General features: G+C 47.8%; 1 protein-coding gene across 2 annotated transcripts; it reads left to right on the top strand.

Annotated features, from left to right (window-relative positions):
• The first annotated feature begins 2,711 nt into the window (after positions 1-2,711).
• lysmd4 (LysM, putative peptidoglycan-binding, domain containing 4) lies at positions 2,712-4,650 on the top strand. 2 transcript variants are annotated; one of them, XM_057052656.1, is made up of 2 exons: positions 2,712-2,969; positions 3,056-4,650. In XM_057052656.1, the coding sequence occupies exons 1-2, from the start codon at positions 2,715-2,717 to the stop codon at positions 3,569-3,571; spliced, it is 771 nt and encodes a 256-aa protein (XP_056908636.1). In that variant the 5' UTR covers positions 2,712-2,714; the 3' UTR covers positions 3,572-4,650. The 2 variants fall into 2 exon arrangements, with proteins under 2 accessions (XP_056908636.1, XP_056908637.1); XM_057052657.1 differs by having other exon boundaries at positions 2,715-2,873.
• The last annotated feature ends 12,069 nt before the right edge of the window (positions 4,651-16,719 follow it).

Raw genomic sequence — 16,719 nt, 5'->3', positions numbered from 1 at the left:
TCCTTCTCTCCCTCTGTCCTTCAGCCTCCCTTTCCCCTCTGCCTCCCCCTTTTCTCTCTCTCTTCCTTCTCTCCCTCTCTCCTTCAGCCTCCCTTTCCCCTCTGCCTCCCCCTTTTCTCTCTCTTCCTTCTCTCCCTCTGTCCTTCAGCCTCCCTTTCCCCTCTGCCTCCCCCTTTTCTCTCTCTCTTCCTTCTCTCCCTCTCCTTCCCCCTCTCCTTTCTCTCTTCCCTCCATACCCTCCTTATTTCCCTCTCCTGTCTCTCCCATTCTTTCTCTCCTCCTTTCTCTTCCCTCCCCCCCCCCCCCCCTGCTCAGTGGCCCTGAAACACGGCTCATCATGCCGCTCTGTTGCTCATTGCTCAGCGTTGCTGCCTGGATCCGAATGCGATGTAAATGATATGATGATTTCCTCAAAGGCAACGTTAACTTGAGTGTTCGGGAGGCTCCCCCAAAGCAGAGGTTGATTTTGGGAGACAAGGAGGCAAACAGCCAGGCGCTATCATCCAAGCCGAGGACAAACCTCCACAAGCATCCGACAGAGCGACTGGTTTCATGAAGGCTTCGGTTCTCTCGGTCTCGGGTGAGACGAGTCTTCACTGCTGACTTAAAGGAGTCAACTGGAGGTCATGTGTGATTTCCAGCTGAAGAGGGAGCACATGTGGACGGACCTGCTGGAAAGATGCATGAGCGAGGTCACCTCCATGTGCTCTGCTGGTCCTCTGAAAGTAGAACCAGACCTGGACCTGCCGGAAGCACCATCCAGACACACACCAGCTCCATGTTGCCAAAGGTCAAAGACACAAACGTGGTCCCACAGTCCCGTTTGCAGGCTGGTTTCAGGTGTTTCATGACACCAGTCATGTTATGCGCAGCCCAGTTTGCCCCCACTCAGGAAATACTGCTGTTGCACAGGAGTCCCACAGGTGGCGGGTTCACCCTTCCAGATGTTGGCTGACAACAGATGTGCCCGAGCTCCTGAAGCTGAAGTTATCTTCAGATGTTTGTGTGACCAGTCAGGAGTTTCCTCTCTGTCCCAACTGCAAAATGATACTTTTCTTTTCTGCCCGACATCGTTCACATCTTATATCACTAAATACATGTTTATTTGTAAATTGATGGACGACTTTTTCCTCCACCCTGACAGTAAATATCACATATTTGTAGTGAACTTGCCAAACCAGCTGTTTCCAAGATGAGTCTAAAGAGAATAAACTGGCTCATCAGTTCCAACATATCATGTTTATCTTCTAAAATGGTATATTTCTCATCGTGTTGTTAAAGGCAAATTTTCCACATTATCCGTCTGAAGTGGAACTACTGCACATGCAGTCATGTCCCAGGACCCAGTGACTCCTGCAAAAACAGTTTTCCTTTTTGTGACTGTTTCAGAAAATCTTCCGTCAACATTCGATCCAGCAAACAGCTTTTGCATCGGTTCATACAGATTTAGACCAGCAGGGGGCAGCAAATAGCATGAATAGGGCGGATCAATGGCCCCATCTAGTGGTCGGAGATGGTATCTGCAGTTATCCGGAGTAACGTGAAGTTACTGAGCAACTGTGTGTTCTCAGCCTATTTACAATTGTACAGTACCACATGTTTTTTAAAAATATACATATATACTAATTTTTATTCTTCATATCATAAAAAGAGTGTAAACATTAATGAATACAGTACGCTCATAGCTGTATATTTAATGCACAGATATACGCTCATAGCTATATATCTAATGCACAGATATACGCTCATAGCTGTATATTTAATGCACAGATATACAGTATATTCATTCATTTATTTATTATTTTATGGCTACGGTGGAAATAACGTGACGAGGGAAGGAGGAAAATAATTATGTATATGCACTAGTACATAAGCTTAATCGGTATACTCCGGTTTTGTTAAGAGATTTATTTAGTTCAGATAATTAGCGTATCTGATAAACATGGAAATCGAGTATTTAAATGTAAATGAGCATTTGTATTTATTATAGTATGCGTATTTGAGGATTTAGGAACAAAGACTAAAGTTTAAGACAAAGATTAAACACGGTATGCAACTGAATATGGCTTTATGATGAGGTATATGTCTTTATACATGTGTCCTCCTGCCCTCTAGGTGGCGACATAACGCGTTGAGTCATTTAATTGGCACAGTAGCAAAACACCGCGAAGAAGACAGTAGAAGCAAGAGAAGAAGAAAACGAAGGAAAACAATAACACAACTAAAATCCATGAATTAGAAAGCGATAGTCACGCTAATGTGTTAGAGAAGCGTGTTCGTGGAGGCGGCGGATGAGGTAAACACAAATAAACAGCGCATTTAGTCAAGACATCATTGTATCGAAGTGACGTCTGAGGCGCACGAGGTCGCCCACGCTTCGATTAGCTAATAGTTTTCTGACTTTAGCGTTGAAGTTTACAAGCTAGCATGTTAGCTTTAGCTGCCACCAGCCACTGAAGGATTTGTTAAAACTTGTTTATTGGTCGGTTCAAAGTAAGCCCTCAATCCATCAACCTCTTGCGTGCAATAAAAGTAACCTCGGATGTGGAGAAAACTGAATTTTAAACCAAATCTTAAGCCGTTAAATCTTTCAGGAGTGTCACTCGAGGATTATGGAGAGGTCCTGATTGCTGTCTGCACGATATGAAACTTGCTAAGATGCTCCGGTGTGACTTTTCCTTACCTGTCTGTTGGTCTTCTAAGGCTGGTGTGTCATGATGCGGCGGGTCGAGCACGGTTCCAGGGCTTTCCAGGCTCCTGTGGATGTTCACGCCAGTGCAGACGGCCAGATCTACCTGTTCAAGAGGAGGCAGAATGAATCTGCTGTCTCTTCAGACGACGAAGACCACGTTGTCATGGACAGAAAACCGCAGGTTTGCCAAAATCTGGAGAGAAATATTCAGTTTTTGGAGCGGGAGGTGTTAGACGGAGACACCCTGAATAAGCTTGCACTGCAATATGGCTGCAAGGTACATATATATGTTTAGATATTTGAATCTGTGTTGATCGCTGTGGCGTGTGAAATGTTGACTTCTCTGCCTGTTTCTGTCAACAGGTGGCGGATATAAAGCGGTTAAACAATCTTATGCAGGAACAAGATTTCTATGCACTGAAATCGGTCAGAATACCCGTTCAGAAACACAGCTTTTTAGGGGAGACCTCCACGATCCTACGTGACCATAAAGAAGATTTTCTTCATTCAGCTGCCAAACTGAAGCCTCTGGACACTTCTAGAACCCACAGACAACCAAAAGAGGTCTCAGACTTTGTAATGGACGTGGAACAAGACACAGAGAGGCTGATTCAGAGCGCGAATGATCCAGACGAGACGAAACAGCCGAGGTTCATCGTTAGGGAAGGATCCCTGAGCAAGGCGGACTGTGGCGCCCAGTGGTGGAACGTTGTGGTTGCTGTGCTCGTGATAGGCATCATACTGCCCGTCTTCTTTTTATTGTTTTTCAAAATGAAAAACAGCCACGTCCTCTCCTCGGCCGACACGACGACACAGCCGTCCGGCAGCTTTTCGAACGCCTCGACCCTCACCCCTGTGACAGCTGCTGGAGGAGACTGACCACGAAGAAAACCCCAACCCTGATCCTCTGTGAGACGCTACAACTGTACGAACTGAGCCCAAAAATGACGGCACACTGTTTAAGCAGCTTCTGGTTTTAATCTATAGCCTCGATGGTCTTGGTGTGTTTATTGGGAATACAGTTTCTCAGGTACTATAGGGGTGTTAAATGGGGGGTCAGCTGTGTGTGTGTGTGTGTGTGTCACAGCTTCCCTCCTGCAGAATGTTAGAATCACCTCCAAGTGAGTTTTGGTGAGTGTTTTATTGGTGACAGGCTGTTTTCTGTGTTCACTAATGGTTGTAATGACTATCAACCTGCAGTGTGATAGCGCGAAAAGCTACTTTTATTTTTCAAATGAATGTTTACGGCGGTACGAAATGACATCCCTGTATAAACTAAACCCTGTCCCTGTGGCAAAAAGGTGGGATTTATGAAGAGTCTTGAGTTGTCGGGACTGTTTGGGGCTTCTTCGGGCCTTTGGATCATGTTTTCACCCCTGTGGACATCATCACAGCGGCTTAAAGGGTTTTTACATTTACTGTTCCCAGAGAAAATGCACTTTGTTTCTAAAGTGGGAGGAGGAGAATCAGCGACACCACGGCGGGAAACTCTGCCAAAAACCCGTGTAAATTATTGATGTGGGCGTGAACTTTTGTGAGGAGCTAAAAAGAGCTGCTGATGTGTCATGTTGAGGTGTGTTTCTCAGGTTTGTGTGACTGGTTTTTTGTGTGTGTGGTGGCTGTTGGCTTCCTGGTAGCAAGAGTACTAGTGTGTGTTTACATAAAGATAACTTGGTGCCATTACTGTACAATGTTGTGTTTAAATTCAAGGTTCCTGCCTGAGCTGAGACAGTAAAGTGCCTTCAGATTGTCAGCTAAAACATTTATTACAAGCTCTGTTACCTTTGAGTCTTTTCTACTGCACTTTTTAATGTGAGACTTAAGTCAGGAAAAATATTTTGTGATTATTTTTTTCTGTATTTAATTACAATTTTAGATGGATAATTTGATAATGATTTCTTGTGCCAGGATGTTTTATGGGGTTCATATTGAAATAAAATCTTGTTGTGTTCCTTTTATGATTGATTTTATTTAATATAAAATCACATTTAACACCACTGTTCTATATATTAAGAAAAAACAATACAAAGTACTAAGGACTAATTTTACAAATATACATGTTAGGTTGTTAAAAGTCCATAATTTAATGGAAAACTAATTGTACACGCGTGTAATACTCACTCTCGCCAGAAGGTGGCAGCGTTACCCTGGATTTGACAAATCAATCCAGACTGATCACGTGACGGCCTCTGATTCAGTTTTCAGAATGGTACATTTTTAAAAATTATATTTTCCCAAGTACCCCCAGCTGCACACCGACAACGCGGAGTGACACATTAACAACATTAAACTGCTGCAAAACACCGTTGAGTAAGAACACGGTTGACTTAGAGAATGTCACACTAGTGGGAAAACTTTAGATTAATATTACGTCACACGGCTGAGATCTGATTTCCATTCAGTAGAACATCCATCTGCTCTGTTTTGCTTTTGGTATTGGACAGTTGGTATTTTGTTGATTTGGCGATAGCTAGTGGTGAGATGTATAGATGATAACATTTATCTTAAATCCACGTTTTGAATTTACAACTGCTGGTTTGTTTTTTTCCCTTACTTATGTGCCAACTTTTGTTGTTGGTATATTTAGAAATTAGCTCTGGGAGCTAAAAGTAGGCTTTTATTGTGTGGATAATTTTTTTTTAGAGATATTTATCTTGACTTTTACATCCACACGAGCTTGTGAGATGTGTTTCAAGGATTTCAGGGACGCGTTTGTGGAGGTGGGCGGCTGGAGCGGAGGGGTGGGGGGTGAGGGGGGGTTCAATCCTGCCATCTTGTGAGGGTAAACTGAGTGGAGAAGGATTCGGGGCTGAGCCGAAGCTCTGCAGCTTTAAGAAGTTTGCACACTTGAGCAGCTGGCAGCGGGCCACTTGGCCAACATAAACAGCCATAATCCTTTTTCCAAGGAGCTTTCAGCACTCATCTCTCCGGCACATTGGCCCCTGACTCACTCTCTGGGTCGGCGGGGCGGCCGCCAGGGGCCGCTGTTTCCGTTGATCGTTATTCACTGCCGAGGTATGCGCCTTCCTTTGATTCCCCCCCCCCCCCTCAAGCAAAACAGGTCTCAGCTTTCACTCTTCCAGTGGAGGCTTAGTTTCAACAATATCACATTATTACGTCTTATTTGTGCTGTTGACAAACTGGAAACCTTCATCTCTGTTCGTCACCTCCTGGCAGCTAATCACATGTTGAGGTCAAAGCTGTTTTTCCACCTTTGGTTCTACATAAAAACACAGATGGGGAGTCGAGCTGAAGTTCAGTGTGGAGCGACATCCAGCTCCCGGTGTGGGGGCAGGAAGGGCCAGGCGGCTGATTTGCTCTGCTCTCGGGGGGGATTTGCTACAGCCGGAGTAATTTGTAGTGAAATTTGCGGCGCAGTTTGTGTTGCAGGTGGTTGGGAGTGAAGACAGGGCGTGGCTGTGAATGTGCAGCATTGTTGCCTGGCCCAGAGTGTCACGCTGGGCAGCACGTTTCAACACAACCGCTTCATAAACGAAATTTACACTCTTGCTACGCTGAAAACGTGTTTGCAGATAAGCTGCAGCTAGCGTGCTGGGGGATTCTTCTGAAGCCTCGCGCCTGGACACATTTCAGCCTCACGGAGTTCTGAGTGGAGTCGATTAAAAGCTCCTCTCTTTGAATCCCCGGCCAGGACTCGATCCACGCCAGATGTGGCAGCGTCACTGAGAACACACAAGGTGTTGGGGGAAGAGCTCCGAATGCTAACGTAGCTCTGAGCGGCTCCATCTGGAGCCTCTGAGGAGCACATGTGGGGGTTTTCTGGTGTGGGATGAAACACGGAGCTCCTTTTAAAGCCTGTGTGTGTGTGTGTGTGTGTGTGTGTGTGTGTGTGTGTGTGTGTGTGTGTGTGTGTTGTGTGTGTGTGTGTGTGTGTGTGTGTGTGTGTGTGTGTGTGTGTGTGTTGGAGAATGTGATGTTCTGGGGCAGAGGTATCAATAAAGAGTGATTGTTTTCTACAATCACTATCACTATTTTAGTTTAGTCTTTAATCATTTATAATCTGTCTTTCTGTTCTCATTCTGTTCTTGAATCTCTCCATGTTTTATGGTTAGGTAGTTATTTGTGAGGACATATAGAATGTATTTGGTATGTATTTGGTATATGCATGTCTTCACAATGATAGAAGTACAAACGTGTGTGTGTGTGTGTGTGTACGTGTCCTGGGGTGTATTCCTGACTCTCACCCAGTGAATTCTGGGATAGATTCCAGCTTCCTGACTGGTAGAAGCTGCAGTGGATGGATGGATGGATGGATGGATGGATGGATGGATGGATGGATGGATGGATGGATGGATGGATGGATGATCAACACTCTCAGTGTTCTTCTTCTGTGGTAAAGCAGTTTGTTTTTAACTCCGTTGTTCCTCTGTTGTATGCGGAGAATAATGTCGACTGTTGGCAGGAAGAAGGAATCCGCTGAGAGGAGGAGGAGGAGGAGAGGAGGAGGAGGAGGAGATAAAGGCTCGGACACACTGGACACAGCTCCAGAACCTGCCGGGCTCAAACTAGCGCAGGGATGCTAACGGCAGGAGAACACTGGATCTCAGTGGTGCCACGGTGGTGAAATCTACACACACACACACACACACACACAGAGATAGACAATCTGTCCTCACTGAGAGTTCTGCTACTAAATATGGAGCAAATACAGGGCGCCGTGCACAAACAAAGGCTCCACAAATGTTCTGAGTCATTCTGAGTTTGATAGAAGAGCAAATCAGGTGAAAACTGCTTAATAAATGACAAGTGGGAAGGGGCCGGCGATAAGACCGGACCTCTGGTCCTGAGCTGCAGAGACCAGGTGCAGCCAGACTCTGGAATCATTTATTCACCACTCCCAGTTCGCTCTGCTGCCTCGGGAATGTTTCACAGTGTTCCTGGAACTCCGACTGGGACTCCGACTCCGACTCAGTTTTAGCCCTGTGGTTTAATGTGAGATGAAATGGAGTTTATTAAATAACGCGCCTTGATTCAGCTGAAGAATGATTGGGAATGGGAATGATTCCAGGAGCGTTTATTCCAGGAGTGCTGAGATCCGCTCCGATGGTGACGAGGCTAATGAGAACCACTCCACGCGTGACTTGGTCACATGACTCACTATTCTGCTCATGAATGACACGCTCACCAATGCAGAATTCCCTGCCGTTCCCAGATGCTGCGCAGATGAAAGAAGACGGTCAAAGGAAATGAGAGTGTCCCTCGTAACCCTCGTGCACATATCGTCTAAGACTCGTCAGGGGCAGCGCGGCCATTTTGGAACCGCGTCCAACCCCTGCTAGCGCTGTATGATTAGCATTAGCTTTCATCAGCGTGTTTTTGATCATAAATGACCCGAGCGTTTGCTAAAACAAACATTTTACAACATATAAAGGAGTTTTTCTCTGTAAACGTTCTCATGATGCGGCTCCGGCGAGTGTTAGCTAAGCTAGCGCAACGAGCCTAGTCAACAAAATAGGCTGTAACACAACGTGACGCTATGATGGAGAAATTATATTAATATTAAATTTGGAAGCAATAGTGACACATCTCGTTTATTATTATTATTATTGTTATTGTTATTATTATTAATGTTGTTATTGTTGTTATATTATATTATATTATATTATATTATATTAATTATATTATATTATATTATATTATATTATATTATATTATATTATATTAGCGTCCCATCAGGCGTGACAATAAAAGAAATTCACTGTTTCATATTTTACAGAAAAAAACCCTCTTTTTCTTCCGTACATTTTTTCTGAATAAATGAAATGCAGAGGCTTTCAGGGACTCTGCTCTTTTCTTTAATGTCCTGCTCAACAGCTACATCGTCTACATGAATTCAAATGCTGAATTATTCCATTTACTCTCCACTCATCTGCCGTTATGTCGACATCTCAGAAACCTTTGAACTTTCCCCGGCAACATCAAGCTCAGGCCGATCGTGTGGAATTTGCCCACATGGGCAGGTAATTTAACCCCGTTAGACACAAGAATAGCAAATGAGCAGACCTCCTCCTTCTCCTCCTTCTTCTTATTCTCCTTCTCCTCATTCTCCTCCTCCTCCTCTCTCCTCCTCCTTCTCCTTATTCTTCTCTTTCTCCTCCTCCTCCTTCATCTCCTTCTCCTTGTCCTCCTTCTCCTCCTTCTCATCCTCCTTCTCCTCCTTCTTTTCCTTCTCCTCCTTCTCCTTGTCCTCCTTCTCCTCCTTCTCATCCTCCTTCTCCTCCTTCTTTTCCTTCTCCTCCTTCTTTTTCTTTTCCTCCTTCTTCCTTCTCCTCCTTCTCCTCTCCTTCTCCTCATTCTTCTCCTCCTCCTTCTCCTCCTTCTCCTCCTTCTCCTCCTTCTCCTTCTCCTCATTCTCCTCCTCCTCCTTCATCTCCTTCTCCTTGTCCTCCTTCTTCTCCTTCTCCTCCTTCTTTTTCTTGTCCTCCTTCTTCTCCTCCTCTTCTCCTTCTTCTCCTCTCCTTCTTCTCCTTCTCCTCCTTCTCCTCCTCCTCCTTCCTCTCCTCCTCCTTCTCCTTCTTCTTCTCTTCTCCTCCTCCTCCTTCTCTCCTTCTCCTTTTCCTCCTTCTTCTCCTTCTCTCCTCCTTCTCCTCCTCTTTTCCTTCTCCTCCTTCTCCTTGTCCTTCTCCTCCTTCTTCTCCTCCTCCTTCTCCCCTTCTCCTCCTTCCTTCTCCTCCTTCTCCTCTCCTCCTTCCTCTCCTCCTCCTTCTCCTCCTTCTCTCCTTCTCCTTCTTCTTCTTCTCCTCCTTCTTCTCCTTCTTCTCCTCCTCCTCTTTCTTCTCTCCTCCTTCTCCTCCTCCTCCTCCTTCTCTCTCCTCCTTCTCCTCCTCCTCCTTCTCCTTTTCCTCCTTCTTCTCCTCCTTCTCTTCTCCTCCTCTCCTTCTTCTCCTTCTTCTCCTCCTCCTTCTCCCTCCTCCTTCCTCCTTCTCCTCCTCTTTCTTCTCTCCTCCTCCTCTTCTCCTTCTTCCTCCTCCTTCTCCTCCTCCTCCTCCTCTTCTTCTCCTCCTCCCCCTTCTCCTCCTTCTTCCTCCTCCTCCTCCTTCTCTCTCCTCCTTCTTCTCCTCCTCCTCCTTCTTCTCCTCCTCCTCCTTCTCCTTCTCCTTCTCTCCTCCTCCTCCTTCTCCTCCTTCTCCTCCTCCTTCTCCTCCTCCTCCTCCTTCTTCTTCTCCTCCTTCTTCTCCTCCTTCTCCTCCTTCTCCTCCTTCTTCTTCTTCTCCTCTCCTCCTCCTCCTTCTCCTCCTCCTTCTCTCTCCTCCTCCTCTCCTCCTCCTCCTCCTCCTCCTCCTCCTCCTCCTCCTCCTCCTGCCTCTGCGTTGCCGTGGCCTCCTCCTCCTCACCCTCTGGTCCTGAGGTGTCTGGGGAGCTTAATCAGGTGAGATCACTGAAGCCTCTCTCAGGCCAATGAGTGAGTGACAACAGCCCCCCCACATGAAAGAGAGACGCGCATGTGTGTGTGTGTGCGTGCACGCATGCAGTGATGAGTGGGGAGCAGGCTCGGGGGGGAATCACATCATCGCAGAGATAGCCGGCCATCGCCTAGCAACCTCAGCCCTGAGGCTCGGTGGCGGAAGTGCGAAGTGAAAGCTGATCCTGCTCAGAAATGTGCTAATAATGGAGCTTTCATCCGAGCCAGAACCTGATCCCGATCAACATGGGAGCTGGGCTGAGCTGGTGGGACTGGTGGCATGCTGGGGAGTAGCGGCACCAACAATGGGCCGGCCCGGGACCACAATGGAGCCACAGAGGGCGGAGTCAGCTGATTTTTTATCTTTTTAACGATTTAAAAAGAACATATATGCTCCCAGTGAACGCGTCCCAGCGTGGTTCATAAAGCCGGCTCGTCCCTCGGCCCCCCCACATCCGGACTCATTTCAGTCGTATTACTGGACAAATTATTGTCTTCCTGCCCGACGCCCCTGACGAGACACGTCAGCGCTGCAGGTGCAGCTGGGCCTGAAATTGCTCTGTTTAGACTTGTCAGGCTGGAATGAGGCTTTAAAAGGAGGCCGGCGGTGCACGACGCCGTGCAAACCTGCACAGGCGGATCCCACAAACTGCTGTCGGCCTTGGAGAAACAAACATCTGCGGAGTCTGAAAACTCATCGGAGCTTTATTTTAATGGCGCTTACTAATGATACCGACGTGTGTGTCCTTCGTTTGCAACATTTGGAGAATAAAAATAGCGCGAGGACAATAAAGTGAGGACATTTTAACTCATTGGACGGCTAGTTAGTTAGAGTGTGTGTGTGTGTGTGTGTGTGTGTGTGTGTGTGTAACTGGCTTAACAGTGCTTCGATCTTCCTGTTTTGTGTTCTAGATCGAGCACGACGGACACAGCGAGTCCCCGATAAGCAGATAACGCCGTTTGTGTTGCCTGTTTAAAAGGGACCGTTAGCTTAGCGCTAAAGGCTAACGGCAGGAAACGAAAGGCGCTCTTCAGAGGCCCGTTTCTCAGACGTAAAAATGCACGCGAGGAAAATAAAAGCCAAAGAAGGTGGCCCTGACCTAAAGACGGGCTGTATCTACCCACCAGCTGAAGGATGGAGGGGAGCTGCCGCCCCCGCACGGCCGCTCCCCTCCATCCTTCCATCCTTTCCATCAGACTGGGAGTGAGGCCTCGGCTCTGGTCTTCACCTCCTAACTGCATCCAGCCCCCCCCCCCCCCCCCGACTGCTGCCATCTGATTTACTTCAGCTCCCTTCAGAGTGATTTAAACTCATCTGCTAGGCGTCCCACCCCCCGAATATTTCCACGCACGTCTCCTTGACGCGTCGATTTGCTCCGCCGCTGGCGCGTCGGCCAACAACGACCCACATCCTTCGGCTCCAAACGTTCCTGGCATTTTCACAGGCGTCAAGATCGGGACGGACCGAGTTTGACTGCTGCTTGAAAAAGGAAAAATAACCTTTAACACGCGGATCAGGCCGGCCCGAGCAGCGTCCCCCCCCCCCACACACACACACAATTTGTTCGGAGGACAAAGGGCAATGATGCACATTCCTGAGAGCAGCCGTGGAGAAACATTCCATCCACTATTTGTAATTGTTCCCATCTGCCAGGAGTCTGCTTCACATTTGTCACATTCACGGGTCGAACTCTGCCGCGTTCTTCATAATCGCTCAAACGACGGGAGGAAAAGGACAAAAAACATGGTTTATGTGTGCTTTAACTGGAGAAAACTGTTAGCGTCTCACGCTAACGGGTGTCTCCCGCTACCATCGGCACGTCAGGACTAAACTGGAGTTTTAGCTAACGACGCGTTATCTGCTGATGTCAGGACGTTGGTCTGGAATTCCTGAATAATGCAGAAATTCGAGGAGCTTTTTGCCGGTAAGAGCGCTCTAATGCGGTTCAGCTGCTGCCGGAGCCGCGTAATTAAAATGTTTATTAAGACTGAGAGGACGCACGTTTGCACAGATCCAAGAAATTCCTCTCTGCCATTAATAAGTCTGCGTCTGCTTCACAGACACCAGGACGGCGTCTCCAGACGTGCAGTCGTGCATCGGCTGCAGCACGAAACTCTCACTCACCTCGTGCAGATTTCTCTGCCCGAGCCACAAAATTACAGCGTCTCGGTCTGCGGCCAGCGAAATGTGAGCGACGGCCTTTCTTGTGGACCTTGGCCTTGTTTCCCGTAACCACACGCAGGGCCGCCCTCCGCCTGTAGGGGGCGACATAGCTGCTGCAGCTCCAGGAAGCTTTAAAAAAAAAACAAGCTGTTGTCACCAGCTTAAATATAGAAAAGTACAGCGTTAGCCGCGCTCTGATACACCCGCTGGATCCAATCTTGGCGGCGGCGCCTCATCCATCGCGGGGCTTCGCCGAGCGACGATTCCGACGCACGATCGCAAACTCCAAACGATGTTGACTTTTATGGTCGTTTCTAATCTGCTCCATTGGGTTTAATGGCGTTTAATAATTTTCTGCACATCCTTCCTTTGAATTCCGTGCGTGTGTGACGAGCTGCAGCTCCGTGGTTTGCAGCGCTGCCCCCCCCCCCCCCACCCCACCACCCCTGCTGAACTGAAACAGCTGCCATGCCGCTCTGCCTCCAGCTGCCTCTAAAATTGCTCCGCCATTAAGCCATTATATGTTTACAACCGCAGCACCGGGCGAACCCGCAAGGTGCGAGAAATCCCGGTGATCCGTCTCTGCTGTAATGGATCATTATCCTGGTTTCTTATTGCCGCGGCTGTAATTAGCCTTGCCTGTGATGCAATTAGGCGCAGCATCGTGACAGAGCTCCGGAGGTATTGGGCGATACGTCGTGCCCTCTAATGGCCCCGGCTAGGTCATTTTGACCAGATTAAAGAGAACAAAGCTCTGATTGAGTTTGTCTAATCACTCATTACACCACTGGTCAGACATGAATTTGATAACTGACGTCCTGCTCGCACACCAGCACACACGGGGGGCCCAAACAAGCAGAACCGGAGAAGAACTGCAGCAGAGGACAAGCAGACAAGTCTGACGCAGTCTGGAAAGGTTCCAGAACGTTCGCCGCCTTCTTCTCCTCTTCCCAGCGCTAACATTTAGCATACATCTGCGCCGCCTCGCTCCGGCTAGCAGCGAGATCGTGCTATACTAAAAAAAAAAAAAATGAAAAAAACAGCCTGAAAATACATCTGGATTATGTTATGACAACGCCGCGCTCCAATGGACCCGGTTGGCAGCTTCCAAGAATCGGAGGAATTCGCATGTTTCTCATTAACTGCAAACACGGAAAAAATATTCGCCACATTCTTCTCTCGCGAGGGCTCGAACGCTTTACAAGGCAGGACGACAGGAAACGGAATGAAACGGACGCGCCGCGTCTGTTCGCCATTTCTGGGTTGCTGATTTAACGCCGCCTCGTGACTCCAGCTAAACGGGGAACGAGACCTCTGCGAGAGTCGTTAGCGTTCCTGACGTTGGTGGCCGATCCAAGCTGCTGATCCGGGGCTTCTGGCGTGGCTCCGCGGCGACTTTGCCCGTTTCCAAGGGCGACACGATGCCAAGTCGGCAGACGAATCCACAATCTGTCTATTTACAGCATTTTAGAAGAACACACAAAACAGATTATTGCGCTAGTCTGATTGAAATCAGGCTTTAAGAAGACGTCTAAAGCTAACAGACATTCCGATATTCAGACTAAAGTCAGACTAACAAAGAGTTGGAAGGCGAACGATGGAGCTGGAGCTCAGCTCCAGGCTGGTGAAGAAGAATTTCATCAGCATGAACAGGCCAAAGAGGAGGAGACCAGGACCAGAGCAGGAAAGAGGGAACAACCGATTCTGGACTAAAAGGAAGCCGAAGTTCCCCTTCGCCACCGTCTTTGCTGTAAAAAACCCTGAATATGCTGAAATAAATGCATCAAAATGGTGGCAAAGTTCTGTGTGTCACACTACGAAGGCTCCTTGTGTGATTCTCTTTGATTTTCTGCTCCACTTTAAAGGTTCACCTGCACAGGTGAATCCATGGAATTGTTGCCCTGCTGCTTCATGGGATCATTTAGGGCCCTCAGCTCCCCCTCCCCCAGGTAAAGGTGATTCTGGAGGCCGATTAACATCATTTATTAGTCCTCAGGGTCATGGACGGGGGCTGGAGCATCACCAGTCAGGGTGACACACACCATTCACACACACACCGTCAATGTGCACGCCCCAGCAGTCAGTCTGGGCAGACCCCGGTCTGGCTGGAGGGACTGCGTTTCCCATCAGCCCCTGGAGGAGGACGTTAGGCCGACGTTAATCTGGGTCTCATTAGTAAGAGACGCAGATGAGAAGACATAAAAATGAAAATTAGCCTTTGCAGCTGGCAGGTGCCCGTTTGGGTTTCCTCCACTAACTCCAGAAAAATTTAAAGCCGGAAAAATGTGATGGAAATTCACACCGTGGCACCTTACAACACGGACCTCGCGGTCCTTTGAGAGGGCTGAATCTGCCCCAGGAACAAACTGAAGCAACAAATAAAGGAAATAAATGATATGTGTGTGTGTGTGTGTGTGTGTGTGTGTGTGGTGTGTGTGTGTGTGTGTGTGTGTGTGTGTGTGTGTGTGTGTGTGTTAACGCTTTTCTACTGGATATTAAATTAGGTGACATCATGTGGAGCTCAAGGTCAGTGCTGCGTGCTACAAACGACCTTGTTTAAACGACCCGATGAGATCCGGATTTATTTAACCAAACTGCAAAGTTAATATCTGATATGGAACCGCATAAGGAATTGATCTGTTATTGCTCCCAAAGTTGTCAAGGACACACTGGGAACCAAAACAGGGTTCCAACAGACTCAGTGTTGTCATTGAGCCCAGCTGGTTTAGCAACCATTAGCGCCCAGGGAGGCATTTCTGTTATCATCTTTATTTTCCTGTTATAATCTTTATTTTTCTGTTATAATCTGCACCCGACCTAAACAGTGAAGCACTTCCACCGGTACGTGATCCATAAACCCCTTTTCTCCTCGTCTAACGTCTAAACAAAGGGAGAATTTTGGAGCTAAAAGTTGAAAACCGGTTGGAACCACTTGGGCGTGCCGTCATAACCATCCTGCTCAACCCAACCGGGGTGCGTTCGCCAGCCTCCCTTCCAAACATCTGGACCCGGAGACCCATTTATCTACGATGTGAGCGGTCAAAAGCGAACTAAAGGAGCTCTTTTTGCCGAATAATAAACGCGACTGTCTTGTGATGGCGAAGCCGTAATGACACCCAAGCGGATCGGGGCTGGGGGCCGGACAGAACGTGCGGCGAGCGTGGGTGGCTGCTGCGTGAAGGTCTGACATGTGTGTGGTATTTATGACTCCTCTCAGGCTAGACTTGTGCAGCGTTCAAAACTTTGACGCAGCCTTTTTTTCCCCTGTTTGTTCAACCGAGTGCTAAAATGTGCAGCAAAGCTGGAATATAACACATATGTTGGCACGTTTGAGTGTGTGTGTGTGTGTGTGTGTGTGTTGGGTTAACGTGTGTGATGTGGATTAATGGCTCTCTTGAGTGCGGTTGACGCCCTCGGTCGTGCCCAGAAAGCTTCTAAGTGGACGATATTCCTGCAGCGTCTTATGATGAGAATATCTAGAACATTTAAATGGTGTTTTCTTCTGCACAGACGTTGGCTCGGGACCGCTTGTTTAGAGTGTGAGCGCTCTCCTGTCTCCCCCAGAAATATCAGATGTTCTCCACCACCATCTCTGTCATCTGGCCAGAAAGATGCTAATCGGGCAGCTCGCGCTTTTCCTTTGTCACCGACTCTACTGTCGCTCTTTTCCCGTAGAGAAAAGCTCGTGTGTAACGCCTGTCACTACTGTGAGGAGCAGAGACAGGGCAGAAATGGTTCAGACAGAGAGAGACAGAGGGAGAGGGTGAGAGAGAGGGTGTGATTGGTGTGTGTGTTAGGGGGGGTTGTATTTGCTACACAGTGAGTTATAAATTACTCACTCTACTAGCAAAGTGGGGACATTTTTGCAGAGTGGGTCCATTTTGGCTGGGCCCCACAACTTCAACTGAGGACTAAGACACTGGTTTAAGGTTGAGGTTAGTATTAGGTTTAGGTCAGGATCAGGGCTCGGATTAGGGGGTTAGTTGGGTAATGTATGATGTCTATGCAGGTCCTCATAGAGTGATGAAAGCGAGGATGTGTGTGTGTGTGTGTGTGTGTGTGTGTGTGTGTGTGTGTGTGTGTGTTGTGTGTGTGTGTGTGTGTGTGTGTGATGGCCTCCTCTGCCTCCTGCAGTAGATTCCTAAAGACATTTTATTGGTTTTCAGGCTTTACAGCTTCACTCGGCTCTAAAGTCGAATTTGGGCTTCGTTCAGGAAACCGCTCTGGTCAAGTAGAGCGTGTCGTCCTTTAAATCGCCGAGCTTTATTGCTTGTTTGTCTCCGCGGTGATGGAGGAATCCATCACGCCTCTGTTTGCGTAGTTCCAGGCTGAGGCCACTCAGAGCCTGAGTGTGTGGAAGGCAAAAAAAAAAAATGTCCTCGTGATTTTATCAACGTGCCGCCACACTGTGTCGAAGATGGTGTGAAGAGCGAGGATGAG

This window comes from Takifugu flavidus, chromosome 13 (assembly GCF_003711565.1).
Source record: "Takifugu flavidus isolate HTHZ2018 chromosome 13, ASM371156v2, whole genome shotgun sequence".
Lineage (NCBI taxonomy): Eukaryota > Metazoa > Chordata > Actinopteri > Tetraodontiformes > Tetraodontidae > Takifugu > Takifugu flavidus.
The sequence above is the reverse complement of the archived record's forward strand: the minus strand, read 5'-3'. Positions and strand labels throughout refer to the sequence as shown.

What these genes read in the sequence shown, in the direction of transcription:
- lysmd4 (XM_057052656.1), top strand. Translation starts at nt 2,715, where the DNA reads ATGATGCGGCGGGTCGAGCACGGTTCCAGGGCTTTCCAGGCTCCTGTG. An exon ending in CACTGCAATATGGCTGCAAG is followed by an intron (nt 2,970 to 3,055) that starts GTACATATATAT and finishes TTCTGTCAACAG; the next exon opens with GTGGCGGATATAAAGCGGTT.